The following is a 27,447-nucleotide window of genomic DNA, read 5'->3' on the forward strand; positions in this document are numbered from 1 at the left end:
TGTGTGTGTGTGTGTGTGTGTATAGACCGATAGGTATGGGCTTTATATTTACCCAGTGTATTGTATTTTAAAATTCAGCCAAAATTTATTTATAGTGATATTTCTAGCCAGAGGCAAACAATATTACACCCCTTACTGTAGCCCCACCACTGGAAACAGTTGTAGGAAGAGTCATGAAACCCAAGAATCAGATTCCTAAACCCAATTGACAGATTAAAAGAAAAAAATATATAGCTGAGAAGAGGAGCTGTTTGCCTATTGCACCGATTTCTCCAGAGAACAGAAAGGAGATGGAGGTTGAACCCAACCTCTGTTTCAGGACATGGAAGCTGAGCTTCCATTTTAGCAGCTGCATTGAAACTCTAAGCCCAGGATCTAGGATGAAAGGCCACTGGCTGTGCATGCGTGTCTGTGACGGGGACGGAGGGCAGGCAAGGAGGAACTGGGCCGAAGGCAGCATCCTATAGCAGCACTAGTCCAACCACAGCAATCACCATGAGGATACCGGCAAGAATACAGATGCTAATGAAGACAATGTCACTGGTGTCCTGGCTCTTGCTCTCATAGGCCTCCACTGCTTCTGCATCCTGCCCGTGGGACTCTACCAGGTTCTCCGCGTACTGGGTCAGCCGGTAGGGGTCAGAGCTCGAGATAAGGTTTACTGAGGCTTCTTTCCTCTTAGGCTCGCACTGCACTTCATATTCATGAATATCCTCCTGGTTCCCAGCCGAGAAGTCGATATACAGGATACTGACAATCACAGACGTGTGGTTTCTTTTCTACAAGACAAGGTTTTTAAAGGGCAAGGGTTTGTTTTTACTTGTCAGCCTTACGAATTAATAAAAACTAAACCCCCAGAGTAACAAGTTTCAGGGCGGAGCCGGAGTTAGGCTCGTCACGGGAAAGGAGAGTTACAGGGTATTCATGGCATTTCATTGCCAGCAGATTGAAAGCATGCACTGAGAACACGCATTGAGAACGCACATTGAGGGCAGGGGACTGGACTTGATGACCTCTCGAGGTCCCTTTCAGTCCTAGAGTCTATGAATCTATGAATAAGACAGGCCATGGGGCAGAAACCAGGTTGATCAAATTCCCTAGAAATAGGGAGCCTTATTTTCACAGGGGCGTTAATGAGAGCTGCACGTGCTCAGCAACTCAACCATGTCAGGCCAACACCCACTGTAAAGGTTTGGGAGTTGGGACTTGTAGGTTCTGTTCCTGGCTCTGGCACTTACTTGCTGTGTGGGCCTAGGCAAGTGACTGGGGCCAAGTTTTTCCAAAAATGGCCACTGATTTTTGGGTTCCTCAGTTTTTTGGCTGTCCAGCACCTAGGTCCTGAGAATCCCAAACTCCAGCTGAAATCAACCGGCGTGACAGGACCTCAGCATCTCTGAATAAGACCCATGGAGCCGCATGTTGGATATCCAAAGTAAAGCACCCAGAATCAGTGACCCATCTATAAAGAGGTGGGCCTTTCTGTGCCTCAGTTTCCCCTTCCGTGAACTGGGGCTAGTTTACCATGGGCATAATGTCGAGAGACCAGAGGTGTGTCCAGTGCATGGAGTTCTTTGGATGCAGCAATGGTGGGGCTTGCTCAGGCCAGGCAGGGCTGCCAAAAGCATGTGCATAGTTTTTATCTGAGTAACTAAACGCTGGGTGCACAGTGCCCTCTGCCTCAGGCCTGCGTTCATGTGGGTTACAGTATCCCAACAGAACATATCCTAAATCAACTGTACAAAATTCTGACCTCGAGCAAGTCACTTCATCCATTATCCCCATTATACAGATGGGGCTAATAGTTCCTTTCTCGCAGACCCTTTCGGTACGTCTACACTGTGATAAAAGACCCGCAACAAGCCCAGGCTCAGGCTGTGGGGCTTTAAAATTGCAATGTAGATGTTCAAGCTCAGGCTGGCGCTGGGGCTCTGAAACCCTGCAAGTGACTCCAGCCCAAGTACAAATTCTACACTGCTATTTTTAGCCCCATAACGTGGGCCCTGTGAGCCTGAGTCAGCTGACCCTGGCTCTGAAACTTGGTGCTGCAGGATTTTTCACCCCCTGCAGTGTAGACGTACCCTTAGTCTTGTATATTTGGATTGTAAGCTCTTCAGCAGACAGACTGTCTCTTACTATGCGTGCGTGCATGTGCATCATTAGACGCAGATTTTTTATCATCCTACTGTATTTGTTTTAGGTAAATAGGATTCACTCCTTATTATACTGATCACTTACCTGGGACTCAGTACCGCAGGTGTCGAACCTGGTGTGTATTTTAAAGTTCAGGCCAACCACTTGGGCAGGACAGGATGGGGTCCCTAAATAAATCTTATTTCTCTCCAGCTGGGCAAGAGACTGCACAGGAATCTGGATCTGGAAATCTGTTCGCGTGCAGCTGACGTTCACGGGAACAACTGTTGGGGGGGAAGAAAGAAGCTCGTCTAAAACTCACAAGACTGCACCGAGTGGGGATTTTCATCAGTACTGTGCAGTGTACAGTACAAGGCAGTTCCCATAGCTGAGAGTGGCACTGTCGCTATCGTCACCATGTCATACAAAGAAGACTACTAGTGGCATCCACAAGCAAGTGACCAATGTTGACAATGCTTACGGTTTTATTGTGAGTCTTCTGATATCTAGTGTTTTTCTTAAAGCCCCAGCTGCTGGAGTCAGGTGAGTATGTGAGAATTTCAGCTTCCATTAAAAAAAAACCTGTAAAGTTTCTAGTCCTCACAGTAGTGGAGAAGATCTTTAAAAGTGCATGATCTGAGTGTAACCTAAAGGCTCAGAAAGGAGAAGGCAAAGAAAAAGAACCCTACATTTATCATTTTTAAAAGTCTCATGAATTTTAAACCCAATCTCAGGATTTCTGGGGGCCTGACTCATGATTTTTGAACACTTGGGGCTAGCAAAATTCTGCATCAGCATCCATTGGGAACACAACAGGGTGTGTATTGGATCCCTTTGTTTTGGGATGCGATTCAGAGCACTTCTGACAATCTAGAAAAGCTTGACCATCCTGGGAACTGAAGAAGTGGTTTTTTACCCACGAAAGCTTATGCCCAAATAAATCTGTTAGTCTTTAAGGTGCCACCGGACTCCTTGTTGTTTTTATCCTGGGATCTAGTTATCCAAGATCCTGCCAATGCCACACATTTCAGACCGGTTTGTAACCCATTATTGGCACGCTTGGCTTTACACATGAATTGTGTCCGCACACCACATGGTTAATACTCTGGGCCTGGTTCTGCCAGCCCCCTTCCTGGGGGAGCAGTGGGGTGGGAAGGATGCCAGTCAAACTGGTCAGGTAAAGGCTGCATCCCACAAAGGGATCTGAGAGCACGTGCACAGCATTCTGCCTTCCTGTGCTCCCCATGGGGCAATGCAGCTCAGTGCCACCCCAAGGCAGGGCCATGGTAGTGTCTAATGTGCCCTCTAACCATATGTACCCCCTGCCTAGTGCAGCGTAGGAATGTCTTCTTGTCACCAGCTGAGCACTGTTTTCTGCACTGGTGAGGGAACCCTCTCCTCAGGCATGTCTATGTAACAGTTTGACCGGTCTGCCTTCCTCCCAGCTCTCTGTGGAATACTCTGGTCCCAGTGTGGACCCACCTCAGGCATAGTCTACACCTAAAACATAGGGCCACCTCGCTACATCATTCAAAATTTCATGCCCCGTGCGACATAGTTAGATCAACCTAAACCCCTGCTGTAGACACAGGTAGGTCGCCAGAAGAATTATTCCATCAACGTAGCTACCACCTCTTGGAGAGCTGGATTAACTGCATTGATGGAAAACCCCCTTCATCAGCGTAGGAAGCGTCTACACTACAGAGGCGCAGCTGCAGGGCCATAACTGCTATAGTGTAGACAGTCTATGCATGTAGTACATGGAGTTCTCAAAACACGGGAGTTTTACGGTTTCTGTTATAGACCCTGCTGGTCTATCTTGCAGCTGTGGGAAATGTTACACCCAGCACCAGCAAGTCAGCAGCTTTTCGGGAATGGAATCACTCAGTGAGTCAGGCACGGGTAGGAGGCACCACGTGGCTGAACAGCATGAAGCATGGGACTCGGAGCTAGGATCTTCTGCATTCTAATATTGGAATGGCCTTGAGTACATCAGTGTCCCCGGGCTCTACTCCTCCGTGTCCCCCGCTCTAGAAAATGGGGTAACAATACCTACCTTGCAGGGGTGTTGAGAAGACAAATCAGGCGCTACAGTGAACTCTGATGATGTAAAATGCTAGGGGGCTGGTTCTTCATGGCCATGCACCTTGTGCAGTCACTGACCCCGGTACACTTTACTTTGCACTCGTGTAACTGCCTACCTGAGGAGCAGGGCAATGGAGAATCAGGCCCCCTAATCCATAGTTCTACGGAAAGTGTTGCATCTGTGTCTGCCTATATAGCAGCTGGCCTTTCTACATGGAGAAGACAAACATATAAACCACATGGAAAAGGAAATAAGAACAAAAAACCCCATAATATTTAAAGGTACCTCCCACCGAGGCTTGGCCCAAACACTAACAATATGAATTATTGAATTATTCTAACTAACTCCGTTAGAATCAGACTCTTATGAAACTGATAAGATGCAATAAAATCAATAGGGAAAAAATTGTGTCACTTTACTACGCTTAGTACATTATAGAACCATTAGAAGATTTACTAAATAACTAGAGTGCATTAAATCAAGGGGAGGAGAAAATGGATCCTCGCTCTCGAGTTGAAGGCTTCCTTTAAAATGACCATAAATCACATGGACAGCCCAACTCACATCCTTTCATGGGCCCAGCTAGACAGAAAAATATTTACGCTAATTACAAGAGCCTGATACAGCCCTGTCTCTGTATGTCATTTTATATACTTCACCCATTACCGCACTGAGCACACCATGGCATCTGGACTTCCACTGGGGCCTTTTCCTTACATTCTCCTACTGTTCCACTGCCACTGAGGGAGCACCATTGGTGGCAGTATTAGTGTACTTGCCATCATGGGATCTAGCCCTGCTAGTGCAGACCAGGCTAATGAGAGCAGTTTCAAGCCTCTAGGGTGTTTGTTATGCATTGTCCATTAGTGTTAAGAGATCCCAAATCAGACTGGGTCCCAGCTGTGCTAACTGCTGTACATACACACAGTAAAAGACAGTTCCTGCCCCTTGTCATCTAAATAAACAAGGGATGCCAGATCATATGGGACACCCAAGAATCGAACCCAGTTTGCCAACAGCCCAGTCCAGTACCTTACCCACCAGACCACCCTTCCTCACTGGAGCCAGAGCAGAACACTTTACCATTTGAATCTCTACTCCAAAGAAAGAGTCAGTCCAAGGGAAACTTCACCCAAGAGGCTCATTCTGTGCACTGGGAAGCAATCCCAGGTTCCATCATGAAGATGGTCATCCTCCTTTGCAGCGGCTGTTTATGGAAGATTTGTACCACACAGACTGTTAACTGCAAGCAGATATGTGCACACAGATCACTGGCAGGTGTAGGAAAGTAACATGCAGAGATAATTTGCTGAGGAAAACAGTGGTTTTACATTCTATTTTTTCCTTTCAAAATTTAACATTCATCATGTGGATTTATGCAACATGGGTCTAGTGGGATTCAGGAGACTTGGCTCCCTGCTCTGCCACTGACTTGTGGTATCACCTTGGGGGAGACACTTGACCTCTGCACCGGTTTCCTCCATCCCCTCCTCCACCTTTGTCTGTCTTGTCCACTTAGTCCCTGCCCTGAAAAGCTTACACTCTGTCACTCACTATGTGTATATACTGTGCTTAGCACAATGCGGCCCTGCTCTCCATGAGAGCTTCTGGATGCTACTGGAAATCAAACAATAAACCACAGTGATTCTGAGGCGGGAGGCAGAATCACGGCATGGCTACACAACACAATTAGGCGATCTAATTTACGTCGGCAGACAGCCTTTCCAATAATGACATTGCTTGTGCGCGGCTACACTTTGTTCCTCCTGTTGGCGGTGCGCGTCCTCCCCAGAAGCGCTTGTGTCGATTGTACGGTCAGTGCGGGGCACTGCGGGACGGCTCCTGACAGCCAGTATCAGTCGACGTAAGCAACGCAGTGCGTGCACTGGCACTGCACCAACCTAACTACGTCAACATTGACTTGACGCCTCTCATGGAGGTGGAGTTAAAAGCGGGCTAGACTACGCTAGAAACGCTACGGTGCTGCAGCTGGGCCGCTGTAACACGTCTGGTGAAGATGTTCTAAGATGGGAGAGAGCTCTCCCGTTGGCATCATAAAACCACCTCCGTGAAAAGCAGTAGCTATGTCGGCGGGAGAAGCTCTCCTGCCAACACTGCGCTGTCCACACCAGCGCTTAGGTTGGTGTCACTTATGTCACTCAGGGGGATGGCTTATTCACATCTAGTGTTGCCAACCCTCCAGGATTGGCCTGGAGTCTCCAGGAATTAAAGATTAATCTTTAAAGTTTATGTCATGTGATGAAATCTCCAGGAATACATCTAACCAAAATGGGCAAGCCTTCTGAGCAATGTAAGTTATACCCACATAAGTGTATAAGCCTTCAGTGTAGCGGGCAGTTACGTCGGCAGGAGTGACATTTTAGTGCAGTTGCTTCTATAGTTAGATCGACATAAACTACTTGCGTCAACCTAGCTCTATAGCGTAGACTAGGCCTCAGATTCAGAACAGACATTAGGAACCAGATCGACAAAGGCAGTTAGACTCCGACCTTCCACTGAAATCACTGGACGTTAGGAGCCTAAATACTGATGTGGGTCTGGGCCCAGGAGGCTAAGTGCAGCACCTCACTCATCATGTGAATTATGACAAAAATCAGAGTGACCCAGGACGGATCTGAAGGCAGAAGGACCTTGGCAATATCTCGGCTCAGTGAAACTGAGGCTACGTTTGCACTAGCACTAGCACTTTTGTCGGTAAAACCTTTGTTGGTCGGGGTATGAAAAAAAACCACAACAACACACCCCGACTGACAAAATTTTCACCAACAAAAGCGTCGGTATGGAAAGCGCTGTGCTGGCGAGAGACACTCTCCCGCTGACGTAGCTACTGCTGCTTGTTGCGGGTGGTTTGATTATACCGGCAGGAGAGCTCTCTCCCGTTGGCATAGAGCAGCTACTCGGGAGAAATGACAGCGGCACAGCTGTGCTACTGTAAGGTCCGTAGTGTAGACATAGCTAAATAAGGCATGCATGATTGACACCAATGGGAATTATACACGTGGGCAGAGCCCATACTATGCCCTGGAGTACCACCTGCACTTTGAATGGCCTAGGTTTGCCGGTCAGAATGACAACTTTAGTGTGACTTAAAAGGGATCCTTTGGTTGTGGTATTTAGTGCACTTTCTCAAGCTCGTGTGAGAGGCAGCACAACCTAGTGAACTGAGCACAGAGCTGAGAGTCAGCATCCCCAGTGTGAACTCCACAGTGACACTGGTCCTTGCAGCAGTCTTGGGCAAGTCGCTTAGCTTCTCTGCCTCCATTTCCCCATTTACAAAATAGAGAATTCTTACGAACCTCCCTCCCAGCAGCATGGGGAGGGTTAACACACTCATTTTTAAAAAGTTCTTATTAAACAGACTTGGTGTGATCTATTTGAAATGATAAAATTATGTGTTTATGGGCTGCTAAAATGGCATGTTGCTGACCATATGTACTTAGACGCATTGGGCCTAACTTGGCCTTTTCATATAACTATCACTAGCGTCTAATGGAAAATATGCCCAAATTAAAAATCCATTGGTAAGTTACAGACTCCTTATGCCAGGAGCAGACACTATTCAAAAATTAATATAGAACACTTTGCACTGCTCTAGTACATCCAATGATTTCAAACCACTTCACAAATATTAATGAATTAAGCATCATAACACACGTGTAGGGAAGGGAGACATTATCACTGTTTTACAGATAGGGAAACTGAGGCACTGGGTAGTTAAGTGAGTTACCTCAGCTCACAGAGGAAGTCGGTGGCAGAGCAAAGACTAGAACTACCTCCTTCCAACTCCCCAGTCCTATCCTTTCATCACCAGACCTTCCTCCTTCCCCTCTGCTCCACTGAGTTTTCTGAAAATGCCACTGGCATGAAGCAGATGAATCCCTTGCCAAACATAAAATTAGGTGAAACTGAAGACTTTCTGGAGTCATGGTGGCTGAAGCCAACTAGCTAGTGTCTTTTATACTGCAGAACCCAGAAGAATACTGCGCCCAGAGCACACCACCGGTGTAATTTGAGGTGATTGGGTCTCTATGTGCATAAGACATTACAGTGTTTGGCCAGATGTTTGGTTTCAGAATCTCATACATCGAGTTTGAACTTTGGTGGCTGAGTTATAAAACCTTAAGTACATGAGGTTTGTAATCACAACACTGATTCCACCTTAAACTACAGCAACACTACCGGGCACAGCTATAATCCCCCTTCTCATTCTATTACTCAACCCAAGAGGTTACCCTGCACTGTGACTGTGAGCGGAGGAAAAAAGAAAGCACAGTAGAGGCTATGCTAGTCCCATCCGCAAACACACACAAGCAGCTCCTTAGTTAAAAGCCTTCTGAATACTCAGAGAGGATCATCTTCAGCAGAAATAGGTCATGAATCATCCCTGACACACAGGTCAGCTCCAACACAATTATCTTGAAATACAATGAATGCCATCAATTCACCCGCTTTTGAGGAGGCACAAAGGTTGACAACTATATGAAGAGCATTACACAGCAAGGCAGCATCTGGGCAGCTCCTCCCGCCAACTATCTCCATATCCTGGAACCTCCAGGATGACAGAGTCTGGTTTGGGTCTTTTCCAAAGACACAGCCCTTGCTGGGATCTCACAAACCCCAGGATACTTATGTGGCTTTGCAGATAAAACGCCCAGGAAGGTCTCACTGAAAACTGAGTCCACAAAACACTTTTATTTCCAAGGGAATATTCCTTGTGAGAGTGAGTCTCTTGCTGAGGTTTGAAGAGGCCTCCTGCCAGTCTGATATGGACCCCCTCCCCCCAAAAGTGGGCTTACTGCTTGTGCTAATTTCAGCCATTAAAGGTAAGGAGTAAGGGGCTCCGCCAATTCCAGCCAAACCTCCATCCTGTCTTGAGGGCAGGAGATTAGTCTCCAGATGTGGGAGACATGGGGGATATAAATAATAATCAAAGAACAGGAGAGAGAGTTTAAATAGGTCCCCACTAGGACACTTCAGGTTCACAGATTTTAAGGCCATATGATCATCTCATCTGGCCTCCCGCATAACACAGGCCAGAAAACTTCCCTTGCTGGCAGCTTGAGGACAGGCAAGAATGTATTCTGTGGGACATCAGGATTGCCAGGATCAGACTCATGGCTCATCTAGTCCAGTAACCTGTTTGCAACAGCGTCCAGCACCAGATGCTTCTGAGGCAGGTGCAAGAAACCCTACAGAAGGTAGATGTGGGATAATCTGCCCCTCAGGGAAGTCTCAGAGTCTAAGGCCAGAAGGAGCGACCAGATCTTCTAGTCTGTTCTCCTATATATCACTGGCCACCAACAGCCCAACACCCGCACACTAAACCCAACAACCAAAATGAGACCAAAGTATTACAGCCCACAGGAGACTAGACTAGTATGTGCCACAGGCAGAGAATAGGAGGGGACCAAGGTGCACCAGTGTCCAAGGCCCCTGCAGTGGCAGGGAAATGACTGAGTGAGAAATACCCAAATAATCCTGGCAAGTGACCCACACGTTACAGGGAAGGCAAAACACATGGAGTATGGCGATCAGCTACAGCCTGAGCACGTGAGCAAGAACCAGCCAGCCCAGTACCTGAGAATGAGAATGCTCGGAGCCACCTCAGAGCCCTGGCCCGACCCATCCCACCCAATGTCCCTTCACCCACCGTGGCCATCCTTGATGCTTCAGAGGAAGGAGATATAAACACAAAAACAAACCACCACCATCACCACACAACCTCCCAGAATACATGGGGGAGGGGGCATGCACAAAATCCCTTCCTGACCCCTCCTGGTGGCCAGCTGAAACTCTGAAGCATGAGCTTTTAGGAACATAGACATAGACCAGAAGTGAGCCCCTGGGCTGCCCTCCCGCCCCCATCCCAGCAACCCCATCATACAATTGCACTCTTAAATTTGTCCAGCTCTTTCTTAAAATTAATTGTTTGCCCCACAACTCCTACTGGGAGGCTGCTCCAGAACCTCACCCCTTCTAGTTTCCAGCCTGAGTTTGTTCATGGCCAGTTTATACCCATTTGTTCTTGTGCCAACATTGTCCTTTAACTTAAATAGCTCTTTACCCTCCCTGATATTTGCCTGCCAAATGTATTCAGACTCAGAGAGGAATCATATTCCCTCTCAGCCTTCTTGTTGCTAGACTAAACAAGCCAAGCTCTTCCAGGCTCCTCTCATAAGATAGGCCCTCCCTCCCTTCCCCTGATCATCCTAGTAGCAAATCTCTGCACCTGTTCCAGTTTGAATCCATCTCTCTAGAACAGGGTGACCAGAACTGTGCAGTGTTCCAAATTAGGTCTTACCAGTGTCTTGTACAGGGGCATTAAACATTTTTCTCTCTTTATTGGAAGCGCCTAGCCTAATACAACCTAGGATCACGTTTGCCTTTTCTCTCCTCTCCTCTCTCCTCCTAGCCTGTGGATCTTGTTCTTTTTCATAGGTGACTGGAGCCAAGGCTTGCCTGTTAAATCAGGCTTTTAAATAATCGCCAATCAGTGGAAGGGTGGTAGTTATGAATGAAGGGCGGGAGTTTACTGGAGGATGCCCAGATGCTATTGTGTTAAGTATTCAAGCAATAGCTTATGTAAGTTGGTAGCTATCTTAGCAAGACAAGGTTTGGGAACACAGGTACTCACTTAGTTCCCCGGTCATGGTTTGGCCAGTCTCCTATTCATGACCCTATCAGCCAAACTGCTGCCTGGTGACACTCCATAGACTGAGTCACCAGGCAGAAACATGGCCTAGTGTTTTGTTTGTTCAGTGTCTCAGAACTCTTCCATCCCAGGTCTAGGTGGTTGGGGTAGTATATAACCCAGGACCTACTTATTTTTAAAAGTGTCTTTGCAGATCTGGCGGCATGTGTGAAATCCTGATACAAAAATATGTCATGCACTTTTGCATGTTTAGGCATTTGAACAGCAGAGTGCCTAACTGATATGTGCAATTACAGTGGTTGCAGAGGTACAGCTGGGTAATCGCCCATGCAAAGAGCCAGTTATAACTCCCCACTGGCTAGCCGTTTGCACAATTGCCCAATTTGCATGAGCAATTATAGTAACCACATGCATGCAAAAGTTTGGTGCACAAATTTGCTCACATTTTTGTGCATGTACTTTTGGAACTCAGACTGTCAGATTTTTACTGACTGTCTCCATACTTATAATTCTCCGCAGCCTTGCCCTACAAATATCCAGCAGGGAGCGAGGGAGAACGGGATCAATGCACTGAGTCATGCCTTACCTCCAATATATGCTACCGAGAACCCCCTGTTGGCCGTATTCCTGTCCGTGTGGAGGACCAACAGCAGTTTGTTTCTAGTGGATGTTATGGGAGACAGCATCTCTCTCCCACACCACTTCCCCAGGAGGGAAGCTTTCTCAGTGCCTCCATCAAACACTGCCAGATGGTCGTAATCACAGCCATCTGTTAGGCTGTTCCGCCCCTCCAGAGCCAAGTCCAGGAAGAAGACTTTGATTCGGTATCCTGGGGGGAGCTGGATGGTCCAATGACATTTGATATTGTTGGGGTAAAAGTTGGGATACTGAGGACTGGAGAAATTTCCTTTGATGGCTGTGTATACTTCCTGGCATTTGCCTGGTTAGAAAAAGAAAATGTATTACCAATCAAACCGAAACCCCTGGGTGTGGAGGGAGCAGCTGCTGGGGGGTTCTCTTGATTTATTGCTAAAATATATCGCAACAAATTATCTTTTCCACATAAAGGTTTCACAGCCACATGCTGTACAGATCTGCCCCAAACGTTCAAAGAGTTAGGGGGGTCGTTAGCTGCACAATTGCGGCCAGACTCCACACAACGCAAAGGATTTCAAGAACAGTGATAACAACAAGCACCCATGCAGAGCTTTTCAACTGAGGACATCAGTGTGCTTTGGCAAAGAAGGGAAAAGGATCCTTATCCTCAATCTACAGACAGGGAAACAGCGAAGTTAAAAGCTTAACATGTCACATGACCAGGACATAGGCAGGGGTCATGGCTACAGGTCAGAGCAGGAGTCCGGGGGTCAGGCCTAGGTTACCTGGAGTGAGGCAAGGCTGCGACTAAGCAGACACAGGGACTATCACAGCCACTACACGGCTGCTGCAGCTGGGCTTCAGAGCCAGTATGCTGACTCTTCCCACCAATCATGCATAGGGTGACCAGACAGCAAGTGTGAAAAATTGGGATGGGGGTAATAGGAGCCTATATAAGATAAAGCCCCAAATATCAGGACTGTCCCTATAAAATCGGGACATCTGGTCACCCTAATCATGCAGTGTGGGCTATTGGTCAGCCTGCTACAGGCCAGCTGTGCTCGTTAGGTTGCCTGGAGACTGGCTCTGCTGCTGCAGGCCCTGATTCCTGACAGTGCTACCCCAGCGAGGTCAGTGGGAGCTTTGCCATTGACTTCAAGGAAGCAGGCTACAGCCCTAACCAAGAGCAGGTGGTCTTGTGGTTAAGGCCCTGGCCTAAGACACAGGAGCTGTAGGTTCACTTCCCAGCTCTGGTACAGGCTTTCTGGGTAAGTCCCCTGATCTCTTTGTGTCTCAGTTCCCCATCTGTAAAATGAGGCTGATACTGTTTCTCTACAAGGGTGCCCCATAAACATTTTGAGGAGGCTTAGATGCTACAGTAATTGGGGCCGCAGAAGGACCTAGATAGGAATGACTTGCTCAAGATCACACGGTGAGCTGGGGCAGCAGTGGGGATAAAACTCTTGACTCCTGAGTCCCAGTTCAGTCGCCCTGCCCGGTCAACCATGCTGCCTCTCTAGAATTAAGGTCTGAACACTCTTAAATGTACTTTTTATTTAAATGGATACGACACAGATGCTAGAAGGGCCCCTTCCACTCTCTGGGAGCCCCTCATATACTAAGGCTTACAATTCACAAGCATGACACCAAACCATTTCACTTGCTGGCCTGCACGCAAAAGATCTTGCCATGGGTGGAGGAACAGTGAATCTATACCCCCTTTGTGAGAGCAACACCCTGGGACAGTGGTGGAGAAGGAGAGGGCCCAAAGGGCTTCCCATACATCTGGTAGCTTACGCTGGACAAGCAGTTGCCTCCGTACCTGAGAAAAAATAGGCCTTGAAGCCTCTACCTCCTATGTTGAAGTCTGACTTGAACACCAACAGGAGCTCGTGCGTGGAAGAGACGATATCAGGGGGTTTCATATTCCCACAGTAGTGGCTGAGATGCATGTCCCCCATCGTGGGCCCATCATAGACGGCCACGTAATCAAAATTGCATCCCTCGTTGTTTTCCATCTGAAAGTCAGCAAAAACCAGCTTGATGATGGAGTTGGGCACTGCCCGGATGATCCAGCGGCATTCGGCATTGTTGGGGTAATTCTCAGGGTAATCGGGGCTTGTTATCATGCCGGAAAGGCCAGTGAGCACTCCCCCACAAACATCTGGAAACAAACACAGATGGGTTACACACATAACACCTCCGAGAGAAGCAGAGGGAAGTCCCATGGCCCACAAAGGGGATGGAGAACATCCACACACATGCCTCAACCCTGGAAAGAGGAACAAAGGAGGCAAAGAAACAGCTTGGGGGTGTAGAAGACTGTAGGTTGTCTCCAACTCCATAAGGAAAAGAGGTTTCCTGCCAAATGAGCAGAGCAACCCAAGTTTCATTCCATCTGGAGACTGACGATGGACTAATGTACTGGGCCTGGGAGATTCCTCCTTCAGGGGGCATTGTAGAGAAAGTGTTTTTTACTCTCCTGTCCTGTTTTTTACTAGTCAAAATGGTACATCACATGATGCTCATTCAGCACTAAGGTCCCATTGCAGGGCTGAATTCTTCTCTCTGTTATACCTGTGCATCCCTGCTGCTCATTGCCCAGGTCTAACAACACAGTTAAGCCCCCAGAACCTTTATTCCTGGTGATGCTTCATAAGGAGGAAAGAGACCAGCTTGTCTCAGAGCCCAGAGAGTAAACTGTGGGCTGGCCGTTAGAAAAGCCATCCTTTTAGTTGTAAACCGAGCACACTGGCGCTGGAAATCACTGTGCTGGGGGGAGGGATAGCTCAGTGGTTTGAGCATTGGCCTGCTAAATCCAGGGTTATGAGCTCAACCCTTGAGGGAGCCATTTGGGGCAAAAATCTGTCTGGGAATTGGTTCTGCTTTGAGCAAGGGGTTGGACTACATGACCTCCTGAGGCCCCTGACATTCTATGATCTATAATAAGCCCCAGGATTTTGCAGATTCACTTTTCAGACCAGAGCTGCACTTTAAGCCTGATACTATGCAAGACCTGTCATTTTGGGGGGTGGGGAGGGATTTTTAGCAGAGTTTATTCAAACACCCTCAAACAGACGAGATTCACACCAGAACTGAGCCGGGTATTCATCACATCCCTAATTAGTTCACTCTGTATAATCCTTTAACTCTACTTTGTGGGACACAGTTTGTTTCAAAGGTGCTCGTGTAACAGTCTCTTTGTCCACTGCTACACAGCAAACCTAGAAGCCTTTCACCCAGGCGTTTCATGCATTAACCTTTTGAGGAAACTCCACATAAAACCTATTCCAACCTTTCCGGTAAGCTGCAGAAAAGCCTTGACTGGCCACGTGCTTATCTGAGTGGAAGATGATGGACATGACATGCCAGGAAGAAGTAAACTGCGGAGGGGAGTTCTTGCCACAGAACTTTCCCAGGAGATTCCCCTCGTCCTCGGAGAAGCCGTTGTAGATTTTGAGGTAGTCGTAGTCACAGTTGTCGTGATATTCCAGGTCAAAGTGGTCAAAGGTCAACAGGGCTGAGGATCCTTCTGTGACCACTATGAGCCAAGTGCACTCGGTGTCATAGGGGTAGAGTCCAGGGAAATTAGGGCTGGAGAAGTTGCCATATGGTGCGGCGAGGACTCCGCCACACTTGACACCTAGAGAAAACAAAACATTGCTTATAAAAAACAAACAAACCACAGAATATTTATCTGCTTGGTAAATCTCCAAAGCCGATGATTTGCAAACCAGTTACAATAATTGCTCATTGTAGCTGTTTGCTCTTAAACAGCATCCATGTTCCACCCCAGAAGTGTCTTGACTTCAGTGGTGCACAACGTGATTTTCTGTACATTTGCAAAGTACTTCGGGCTAAAGAGAGGAGGAGCCCAAAAGTGGGATTTTAAGATGGAACTCAACGTGGTGGCGATGCTGTTGTGCCAAAGACATTTACAGGAACAATAATTAATAGTGATTTATTAATCTATTTTCATTCAGGGATAGTTTGCTCACTCACTTCCCAATCCTTTGCCCCTCTAATCTCAGGATACTGGCCCCTCTCAGGTCATCGAGTTGTTTATATTATATCTATAGATCAGGGATTGGCAACCTTTGGCACGCGGCCCGTCAGGGAAATCCGCTGGCGGGCCGGGACGGTTTGTTTACCTGCAGCGTCTGCAGATTCGGCCGATCGCAGCTCTCACTGGCCGTGGTTCACCGTTTCAGGCCAATGGGGGCTGCGGGAAGTGGCGTGGGCTGAGGGATGTGCTGGCCGCCACTTCCCACAGCCCCCATTGGCCTGGAACGGTGAACCACGGCCAGTGGGAGCTGCGATCAGCCAAACCTGCGGACGCTGCAGGTAAACAAATCGTCCCGGCCTGCCAGCGTATTTCCCTGACGGGCCACGTGCCAAAGGTTGCCGATCCTTGCTCTAGATGAATACACACAGCTACACAGTAGAGCTTTCCCACTCTAACTAACTCATGCTGCCTGTTTGAAATCTCCCGCCAGGAAACGAGCTCCATGTGGTCCTTTCTGTCCTTTTTCTTGCTGGAAAAAAAACAAAGTGAATCTGAAACCAGTGGAGACACTGGCCTCAGTTGTACCCTGCTTGGAAAGCTGCCTTCACACTCCAGAACCCACTGACTGTCTGGGAGATGACAACAACAATACAGACTGAATCTAGAAGGCAGATCTAACAGCTCCCACCACCCCATTCAGAAGGATGCTGTGCTGGGTGGCCATTCCATCCGTCTCCTCTATGCAGCCCTCTCAGGTGGACCAGAGATGGTACTGTGCATGAAGCAAAGTATCTTCTTGGAACATCAGGAGTCATGCAACATCAAGAACCACAGTAAAGTATCCTGCCACCCCCAATACACAACAGCAACTGCACGATGTTCCTGGCTACCATTGAGCATATGGAGAACTAGCTGGGGCCTGTATTTTCCCCAGAAGGGGACCGGACCATCAATTTACATTCAAACATTGTCTTTTAATCAGTGGAAGACTATTGCATTGAGGAAAAGTCCACAGAAGGAGCTTGTTTGGAAAAGGCGTCTGTGAGAAAATATACCCCTGAATTCACCTCTTGCACTCTACTGTAACAATCTTTGTACAAAGTATGCCTCGTGCGGTGTCATTTGAAAATTCAGAATTTGCTGGGCATTATTGTCCTGGTAAAACATGTGTAGCAATATTGTGTGTAGAGTTATAAGATTCTACTAAAACATGTTCCAAGTCTGGGGGTGGCCAAACCAGTCCCTCAGAGACAAAGAGCAAGCTGACACCTCAGACAAGCGTAAACAAGGCCAATAGGTCAGTACCTGATAAATGGCCATTCTTTGGCAGGAAAGGAAGTATGGGCGAAAAATCTATATCTTAGCAAAAACAAACAAACAAAAAACAACAAAAAAAACCCAAACAAACAGCAAGAAGTTCTCATCCAAACAGTCTTTTTGTCTCCTGAATCTCAGTTGGAAATGCTTTCCAAGGGAGACTGACACTATACAAAGGGGGACAAACGCACCAAGGGACCTCACCCCCTTCTCCTCCTCCTCCTCCCTCTCTCTCTCTCTCTCTCTCTCTCTGTCCACCAGTTCACTGCACCAGAAGGAACAAAGGAAGCAGACATTACACAGAAGATTGTCCTGGCCTAAGAAGTTCAGCCAGTAAGACTGTTGAGAACATGTGGTGAGAAAAACTATGCTTTGAATTTATCATAGTTTATTAAGTTAGGCATTAGTTGTGTTTGATCTTTATGTTTCTTGTAACCATTTCTGACTTTTATGCCTCATTACTTGTATTCACTTAATTTGATCTCTTGTAGTTAGCACACTTGTTCTATCTAAACAGGTGTGTTTGAATTGAAGTGTTTGGGCAAATCCATTTGGCATTACAGGATTTGTGCATATCATTTCTCTTAATAAAATGCAGGACTTTATATGAGCTTGTATAGTCCGTGAGAGGGCTGGGCAGTACACTACATACATTTCTGGGGGGAAATCTGGAAGTGGGAATGTGCTGGGGTCACCCTGCAATTTAATTCAGGCTGGCAGGATGCAAATGCACACAGACATAGCTGGGAGTGATTTATATGCTAAAGTGAGCAGTCCGGAAGTGGAGGCAACAACAGCAAAGCAGTGTAAAGGACACCCCAGGTTAGAAGGCAGGAGTGACACAGTTACTCACTAGTCTAGATTATATCCTGGGTATGTCACAGCATATAAACACCTGGCCCCTGAAAGCATGAACTGTAGAACAAAACCACTCTCAAAGTAGGTGAGTATTCAGACCTGTCAGCCTTGTCAGCATTCTTCTTTTAACTTTCATCTTTCAAGTGCTAATATGTTGGGGGGGGGGGAATATTTAAAGCTGGTATCTGAGAATCTAAGCTCAAAGAAACAGGGGTGAAGGGCTTGATTCATTTACCAGTGAGTTATGGATTTACCGATTGATTTTCTAATGAAAACTTTATACCACAATGTCTTCTTCTTCTTCAACGCACAGCTGAACAGTTGGCCACAGAGATTGTTCACCATTTGGTCTATTCCTGTGCGGCCGCAAGGGCTTGACAGCCCAAGAGTCCAACATCGTAACAGACTTGACGAACCCATGTAATAGGGGGTCTGCCTCTGGGCTACCTCCACCCCTCAGTTGGTGGAATTTTATCCCGGATGTTACAAGCCACCCGGAGAACGGCGTTCGCTGGAACGTCTTGAGGGATTCTCGCAACATGTCCGAAAAGCGTAAGGCACCGTCGGTGGACAATGGCCCCAGTAGTCTGAGGACCGGCATGACCATAAACATCTGCATTACAGGTTAAGTCATTCCACTTTATGCTCAATATACGACATTGGCATTTTGTGTGGAAAGTCTCCAGCTCTGCCCAGTCTGAGCGGTGTAGTGTCCATTGTTCACTCTTTTATACTGCAATGCAGCTACTATAAAATAAAGGGAGTGGGAAGAAGCTAGCAAACACGTGCAACTCACCATAATCAGAGAGCGGATGAATGTACAGTTGTGCTAAGCATATACCACCAGGGCCAGCCCTAGACAAAATGCCCCCCCTTCATTTGTTAAACTTTTGAATACCTTATTTTTTATTGCATTTGTAGCCCATTTCATTACTTTGATGCATGATTTACATGCCTGCTTTATCCCTGTCATATAAGATGATACATTTGCATGCTAGGATGTGTAAATCTGTATTTATTCATGCCATATATAAGCAAATAAAAAAAATTCGTTTCCTCTAAGCTTATAAAAACTTTTTAATTTTAAGAATAACTGAAATGTACTAACATCAAGAAATTGAACTGTGCACCAACATTGGGTGGACCAGTATTAAATAGTGTTACAGTAGGTGACAGCCTTCTTAGACTGTTAACCCTAGTCCTTTAGTTCAAAAGGTTGCTTTTTTTGCCTTTGTCCTCATGAACTGAAGCACAGCGTCAGAGATTCAAAACTGGCCAATGGCATTTTCAAGCAATAAAATAGCAAGTGATGTCAGTTTCTCGTTAGTCATAGTCCATTGAAGATATATTTTAATGAGCCTGAGCTTTGAAAAGCTGCGCTCCCCACTCCCAACTGTGACCGGCAGCATGAGCAGAGTCCTCAAAGCTATCCACACATTAGGAAAAGTGTCCTTCAGCTCTGCATCATAAATGAATTGGAGAACTTGGAGTGGAGAGTGCTTCCCGTGTTGCAAAATGTGACAGATGTTGTCTAATTCGACACAGAGGTCTTTATCATTGACGTCCGAACGTTTCCCATGTATCAGCATCTGGTGAAGGTCGGTACAATTGTTCAAGAGTGTTTTCCTGTCTGCCAACAGCTTACTAACATCAGGTCTTTTTGTGGTGCTTCATTTGTCCAAACCTTTCTTCAATGGATACTCAAGGAGTGTCAATGAGAGAGCAAAAATACTCCCTCTTGAATTTTTCTTCCGAGCTTCCCATCATCTCATCTCTGCCCTCATAACCAAACTGTCTCTTCTTCTGATGAATACGAGTTTCCTTGAAGACAGGCTCAACTCCTAAGTTTTCCACCATTTCTCTGGCAGCAGTGATGGCATCTTCAAATCCGTTGTCTCTGTAGGCCACAACGAAATCAAGGCAGCTTCTCATCAAAACAGTAGTGGTCGTGATGTCCATCGACTGAGTTTGTAATGCCTTGCTTACAACATTTACTTGGAACAGGATATGATGCCAAACCACAACTGACACCAGAGATTTGAAGTCAGTGATCTGGTTTGCCAGGCTTTGTGCCTCGTGTCTGATTATGGTCTTGGCTTTACTTGACTGCACCAATTCCATCAGGCCGTCGTAAACCTTAGTCACTCGGTACCTCACTGGCCTTATGCTGTCAATTTGGCTCTCCCAACGAGTGTCACTTAGTGGCTTCCCCCTCAGATTTGTAACATTGTCCGTGAGGATCTTCTCCCTGATAGTTCATGGTGAAAACAGGATGCATATTCTTTGCAGTACTCTGAAGAGAGATACTGAATCTAAAGAAGATGCTGCTGCATCTCACACAACCAGGTTGAATGAATGGCAGCCAGAAGGCATGAAGAAAGCTCTTGGATTCAGCTCAAGGATCCTTGCCTGGGCACCACTGTTTCTTTCTTCATGTTTATGCCGTTGTCATAGCCTTGGCCGCGGCAGTTCTGAAGCTTTAGTTTATTCTCATTCCTAATGTTCATAAACACTTTTGTTTGGTCTTTTCCAGTGGAGTCGTCCACAGGACGGAAACAGATAAAGTGTCCCTTTACTTGTGTAAGCAGAGTCAGGATGAGCTCTACCCTGACATCTGGTGGTGAATTATGGCGAGTGTGGAAAAGAACTCCAGGGGCTGATCTTGTTTGCATAGGCACACCCACTCGCCTGGCATGAAACAACAGCAACTGAAAGTGGTTACTTTGGCTGGTGTGGGATCCCCAGTTTCTCTGTTATTGGGGCAGGAAGAATAAAGTTTTGTTACCCTGATTCTGTGAATCAAGGCCAGTGGAACTGTTGTATGACAGAAGGACTGAGTGAGTCCTTCACCATTACCTAAGTAGCACTTGCTTGACAAGGGGCATGGGTTACAAAACCCAGTGAATGGAGAGAGGATGGGGACAGGTATTTGTACCTGATGGTATGGGCCCCCTCTGAGAGTTTGAAACACCAATTGCACTACCTCCTCTCTCCACTGTTGAATGTCAGAGCTAACTTTGATTCCATCAGGAGTCTAGTTACAGGCTGCTGAGCTGAATTCACTTTGGGCCAATGGTGCACCAGCACTGGGGCTCCCCTACTATGAGCTGAAATCGCTAAGAGCTGAAATCACAAAAGAGCTAAAGTTATTAAGAGCTGAGATCACTGAGTACTGTGTTAACTAGTGGGGGAGCCTGAAGCTATATTGCTAAGCAGCTGGCGGAGCAATTTGTGGGGACGACTGGAGGAGCGGCGCGGAGCCTTGCGGAGCCGGTTGGAGCGGCCCAAGGAACGGCGAGCGGAGCTGTTTGCGGGGACAGCTGGAGCGGCTCACAGGTCGGTGAGCGGAGCAGTTTGTAGAGCAGAGCAGTTTGTGGGACAGCAGGAAGTGGACTGGCTTGTGGTGAAGGCTGTGGCGGAACCCCACGGAGAGACGGCCGGCCGGCCGGCCTTAGATCACGTAAGGTGCCCCTTAACACCCTGCGTGCCCCCCCTTTTTACTCTGGGGCTGCACTGACCAAGGACAGAGACTTTGGGGTTTGTTGGACTTTTGGGACTTTGGGTGGTTGCTGGACCCAAGAGACTTTGGGGGTGTTGGACTTTGGGGACTCTGGGTGATTTTTGGGTTGCTGGATTCAAGAACCAAAGGGAAAGGACACAGCTCAATTTGCTGGGGTGGGTCTTTTGCTCATGGTTTGTGTTATGAATCCTGTTTGTGGTGTTTTTTCCAATTTAATGCTGATGTCGTTTACCTCATGTTATTAAACATTTTCTGATACACTCAGACTCCGTGCTTGCGAGAGGGGAAGTATTGCCTCTTAGAGGCACCCAGGGGGTGGGATGTAATTGTCCCAGGTCACTGGGTGGGGGCTCGAGCCGGTTTTGCATTGCGTTATTGAAACGGAACCCCTAGATACAGAACCCGGCCCTTGTTGCTGCCAACTTAGGGTACGTCTACACTTACCTCCGGGTCCGACGGCAGGCAATCGATGTTCTGGGATCGATTTATCGCGTCTTGTCTAGACGCGATAAATCGATCCCGGATCGATCCCGGAAGTGCTCGCCGTCGACGCCGGTACTCCAGCTCAGCGAGAGGAGTACGCGGCATCGACGGGGGAGCCTGCCTGCAGCGTCTGGACCCGCGGTAAGTTCGGACTAAGGTACTTCGAATTCAGCTACGTTATTAACGTAGCTGAATTTGCGTACCTTAGTCCGAAGTACGGGGGTAGTGTGGACCAGGCCTAAGATGGGCAGAAGGGTTACACTTGGATACAGCCATCCTCATCGTCAACAAATCTTACTGTAAATGACATCTTTTCACTGTGACTAATGTCGGAAGTGCAGTCCATTATTACGGCGTCGTACTTTGCTTTGACGAGACGCATCAATATGTTATCAAGCACCTTCCTTGCCAAAAGGTCAATCAATTCATTTTGAATTGTTTTGCTGTGGTAATGGTCCATAGCTTCTTTACAAACTACTTGACGTAGGTGCTCACGCATGAAATCGTTGTATTTCCCAAGGAGCTTGACAAAACTGAGGAAATTACTGTTATGTTCAGTGAACAACTTGTCCAATGAGCCCCAGAAAGCCAAATTATTCTTTGCAAGGAAGAGGGTAATTGAGATCAGACACTTGAGCACGTTCCTACAATGCTTGTTTCTACATTAACAATGCTCTGCTTTTCTGCGTCTATGCATTTATTCAGCTTGAGCCTGGACTCACCCTCCATCCATTTGGAGTAGGCCATAAAATGGCTGCGTGACTTTTCATGTTGCTTCAGAGCATCAGTTAAGCTATGCCGGTAATTGCACACAGAAAGCACACGCAACAATTTGGCATTCTTGTCAAATATTTTGCAACACAAACAGACCACTTTGTCAGTTGATTTTGAGTAAACTAGCCAATGCTGATTCAGTTTCTCGCCATTCTTGAGCATTCTTTCACAGTGTGACTTTGAGAAGTGTCACTTCTGTTCATTTACTGGAAATGTCATATCCTCGATTTTGCTCGGCTCGTTCAAAACTGTATGATCAATATCGGCAGAGTTTAGGATCGCCAGTCATAAAGCAGGATCTGATGTATCGATTTGTGGTGTGCAATTTTTCTCACTGCTGTTTCTGTCATCATGCGAGGCTGATTCTTCTATATAGTTTCTCTCTTTTCATGTAAACCAGATTTTTCTTTATCATCAGTCTCCTTTTCATGTGAGCCACATTCTTCTTTATCATCACTCTCCTTTATATCGCCAGGAAAACTGGACGATTCTCCATCACTTTCCTCACATTTCCATTTCTTATCTTCAGGAAAATCTGCTAATTCCTTAGCAATAGGACTTCCATCACTTACACTTCGCTCCTCAATTTCTTCTGCACTGGGACGATCACTACTGCCTAAAGCCTGGCCTATGTTGTTCGGTTTCAGATATTTTCCCATCAAATTTGCCCCTTGCTGCACACTAGATTGCAATTGCGCATTTTGCTTCATATACTGAGCTCCTGAAGGCTTCTTCAGGGACATCTTTTATTTTCTTTAGGAGAAAACAGATAGTGTTAGGGAGAGCAAAAGTCTATGTTCCGCAGTCTTAGAAAGTCATCAAACATTACGTGTTAAGCATGGCAAAAGAAGTAACAGTATTTATTTTAAATTGTTGCATAGAAAGGGATTTGGTAGTTATCTCTAGCATCTCATTAAATTTGTCCTTTATTAGACACTATTTACACGCTTCAAGTCTTAAAACACAAGTACACTTTCACAATTACACAATAAAACAAGGTTCCCAATATCGCAGCTGGGCTCTCACTTCATTCTTATATCTCACTGCCTGACTGGCGACGCCCCACCCCTTATACACCCATGAGGGCATGGCTGACAACATTCTAGGAGGTTCTAGGAAAATTTAGTTCTCAGGAAGTCTGGAAGGTTCCATGAGATTCTACAAAGGTCCAGAATATTTTAGAAGGTTAGTAAAAAATGAATAAGGAATACCTGAAACATTTTACTTCAAACATTCTATTTTCCCTTTTATTGCTAACAACAAAAACAGCACCCCAAGCCCAGCGCCCCCCCCCCAACAAGCCCAGTACCCCAGGCAGTAGCCTGGGTCGCCTTCCCCTAAATCTGGCCCTATATACCACATTTGAGAGCAAAGTAATATCCTTTGTCCCTTCTGAGGGACATGTGTAGATTCCCAAACAAGTCTATATGCTCTCAGGCTGGGCAAAGTCTATTGCAAATCAATAACTGGCCATTGCACATTGCTTTTCATTATGCTTGGCAGTGCTGTGACCTGCTAAGGAGGGAGGATCTCTGCATAAATGTGCATTGTGATGAGCAGTCAAAGACAAACGGTGAATGTACATTTGCGTGTGTGGGCGCCTGCGCATGGGTAGGATGGTCAGATAGCAAATTGACATGGTAATTACCAGGGATAGGCGATAAAGTAATGTGGGGAAGGTATTAAACTAATAATGTTATTGAAATAAATAGCCAAGCGGGGAGCCTGCAGGAGGAGTAAAGGTTACTTCAGAGACAATTACTGATGAATTAATAGCTCAGTGCTTCGAGGTACTTAAGTGAGCGCAGTAAGTGACAGTGGCTCATGAGCAGCCAGCACCGTGTGAGGACTTTGGATTAAGAGGGAGGTTCATTGAATTCTAGTGGACTTATTTCATGTTGCAGAACAGATGGCAGTGTGGTCTAGTGGACTGGCAGTCAGGAGATCTGAGCTCTAGCCCTGGCCCTGCCACTGACCTGCTGTGTGACCTTAGAGGTGTCATCTCACCTCTCTGTGCCTTGGTATCACCTTTGATTAGACTGAAAGATCTTTAGGGCAGGGAGTGTCTCTGACGATGTGTACATACAGTGCCAAGCACAATGGAGCCCCAAACTCAGCTGGGACACCTTGGTGTTATTTTATACTATGATATAATATAATCATTATAATGAATTATAATGAATACATAAATGGGCAAAGGGGGACAACCCACTGGCCCAGCCCCACCAGATTTAGCAATTCAAGGCCCGCGAGGTTGAATGACACATCCCAGCTGGCTGGAGTTGCAGTAATTTTGACTGACAGCTCAGGTACATGTTCCTGGAGGAGTCAAAACACACAGGGAAGCTGCCGTGTGCCTGGGGGCTTGATACAGACCTGGTTTGAGCGACGTTCTGGATGGGGTGCTGCACCCACGTGAGCACTTCTGCTTCTACTACTTTTGCCCCATCCCGCTCTGAGGCCACCACGGAGGTGATGTGTGCCTTGTAATTCTGTGTGCAGTGTGCATGGAGTAGCAATGCAGCATCCCCGCAACTGTGTCCACTCATTTCTCTTCCAGCAAGGAAATACCCCAGCCTTAGGCTAGATCCTGCAAAGTACCGAGCACCCTCAGCTCTGACTGGCTTCCAAGGCACTGAAGGGATCAGCCTCTGACAAGAGTAGCTCCCAGAGTCCACATCTTTCCCGACTCCTCAGACACCAGGACAGCTCCAAACTCTTGCCTGTCCTTTGAACTGAAATCAAACCCTGGGAGGATCAAGAGGGGGTAGCTTAACTTTTGGGTTGCTCATGTTTTGTGCACCTTTGGCTTCCTAGCTCCACTGGGAGATGCTGGTGCCACAGGACCTCCAACCCCAAACAGCCAATCTCTCAGGTTCTTCTCCGAACTAAACTGAGTCCATGAACTCCTGGCAGCTCCCCCACCAGTAGCAAGGGCCTTTGTGTAGAAAATAATGTTTGAGGAAGCCCAGTTATGAGATACAAGCACTGATTGTCGGTGAAAACATGACAGATTTCATGGCCTGATCTGAGAGACGCATATTCTTAGTCCAGGATCAAGTCCACATTGCATTCATTTTACAGACAAGACAGAGCTAAAACTCTGAACTAAAAACAGCTCTTAACTTTGCTGAAGTTCTGATCTAGGTCCAGATTTTGTGACATGCCTCTGTGTCTTTCTAATGAGCATCTGAACTCCTCCAAAGGAGGGAGTGTGAGTCTCTCTAGTTAATTTAGTGACAAAACCAAGCTGTCAATATCTGACTCTACAAAATCCTTAATGTGGCAGTGCTTTTTAGCCGGAATTTCCTCTGCTAGACTTTCCCTACTTCTGGACCAGTTTAAAAGAAGAGTAATTTGTTGTGGTGGTGGGTTTTTAGAAAAATAATACTTAGAGAAGCAAACAAATATTTCAGAAGAGTAACTGTAGACAGATGTGGAGACTTCCACATTGCTACCCCTCAATCTTTAGCAAACTAAAAGAGTGAACCATAAAATCAACCAAGCAGCATTCTAAAGCATTTTATCCTGTGTCAGTGACTGTCAAGGAAAAAGTAACTTCCCCCAGACCAGACACATCGCTACACAGAATCATAGAATATTAGGGTTGGAAGAGACCTCAGGAGGTCATCTAGTCCAATCCCCTGCTCAAAGCAGGACCAACACCAACTAAATCATCCCAGCCAGGGCTTTGTCAAGCCAGGCCTTAAAAAGTTCTAAGGATGGAGATTCTACCACCTCCCCAGGTAACCCATTCCAGTGCTTCACCACCCTCCTACAAATAAGGTCCAAGTGCTGATGAATAAGTTAATGGCACAGGGTTCTACTGATGTGGTTGAAATATTTCATTTCTATAGTTAAAAAGCAAATCCAGAACTACCACACTGCTTTAGAGCCATGCCTTCAGCTGGTGTACATGATCCATTGATTTCGATAGAGACACCAGCTGAGGAACTGGCCCATACAGTCTACTGTGTAAACAGTTGGGACGATGCAGCAGAAACAGGGCAGGGGTGCCGCCAGCAAGGGACAAGGGTTAATCAGCTTGACATAAGCAAAAAAACCCCAGAGCAACTGTAAATGCCCCCCAGCCTGGTACTCAACTCAGTCCTATGACCCTGGGGGCAGGAGGAGCCCTGCCATTCACCGCCTGTCTTCCAAGCAGTCATTTGATAGCCTATCCCCTGAGCACATGTGCAAGAGGGGGAAGAAGTTGGGCTGAGTTTAACCCCTTGCTTGCTGGAGAATTGGGAGCAGCGCTGCCCCAAGCCACGTCTGCACACACTGTACTGTCTATACATTAAAAATCTAAATGAAAAGGAGACATTTACAAATGAGTAAATACGGTAATAATAATAACGCATAACAATACGGAAGGGCTTGGCCTAGAACTGCTTCCTCACACGTCTAGTTCCGTCGCAGCCAATGAGACTGTGTGTGTGTAAGGATGGCTCATATGAATAAGGGCTGGGAGGATCAGGCCCTAAACCAACATCAAATATTGATAAACCAGACAGAATATCAAAAAGCCCATGAAACGGGCATCGTTCATTCATGCATACACACTGCAGGTGACCTAGGAGCGTGCCTGCTGCGAGAGTCCTGTAAGAGCTACCCAAGCTGGACATCAAACTGAAGGAGCCCCTGGAAGTTAACCCTCGGTGCTTTGGTGCTCAGCACAGCTGAACAGAGTCTTACCTTCCTTAGCATGCATCCTGTTTGCCACCCACAAGAAAGTCATTGCCACAAGACACCCGACGTGAATATGCCGCATCCTCAGACACAGCTGTGCTACGAAGCAAACAAATGTACTGTCATGAAACAGCAAGGATATGCTCAAAGCTGCCTAGCTGGAAAAAAAATAAAAAATAAAAAGTAGGAGGCCGGTAGAATTAATAGTGGAATTAATAATTCATTGCGTGTTTGAATTAGTAACCTGATCTCTTCCTTGCTCCCTTCACTTGGTTTTAATGATCTGGATCAAATGTCCCTAGGATTTACAC

The 27,447-nt window shown here is 46.7% G+C and overlaps 1 protein-coding gene across 1 annotated transcript; it reads right to left on the bottom strand.

The window, feature by feature from the left end:
* Positions 1 to 461: 461 nt before the first annotated feature.
* On the bottom strand, positions 462 to 27,218 carry CDCP2 (CUB domain containing protein 2). Its single transcript, XM_065410198.1, has 6 exons — positions 27,143 to 27,218; positions 14,782 to 15,129; positions 13,309 to 13,650; positions 11,476 to 11,829; positions 2,236 to 2,414; positions 462 to 779 (listed from the first exon to the last, which is right to left on the bottom strand). The coding sequence occupies exons 1-6, from the start codon at positions 27,216 to 27,218 to the stop codon at positions 462 to 464; spliced, it is 1,617 nt and encodes a 538-aa protein (XP_065266270.1).
* Positions 27,219 to 27,447: the final 229 nt, after the last annotated feature.

Source organism: Emys orbicularis, chromosome 8, assembly GCF_028017835.1.
Source record: "Emys orbicularis isolate rEmyOrb1 chromosome 8, rEmyOrb1.hap1, whole genome shotgun sequence".
NCBI lineage: Eukaryota > Metazoa > Chordata > Testudines > Emydidae > Emys > Emys orbicularis.

Excerpts from the sequence above, each read along its gene's own strand:
- CDCP2 (XM_065410198.1), bottom strand. The coding sequence starts at position 27,218 with ATGCGGCATATTCACGTCGGGTGTCTTGTGGCAATGACTTTCTTGTGG. Across the intron at positions 15,130-27,142 it reads CAGGATGCATGCTAAGGAAG|GTGTCAAGTGTGGCGGAGTC; the intron begins GTAAGACTCTGT and ends TGTTTTCTCTAG. Across the intron at positions 780-2,235 it reads CCTGCGGTACTGAGTCCCAG|AAAAGAAACCACACGTCTGT; the intron begins GTAAGTGATCAG and ends CTTGTCTTGTAG.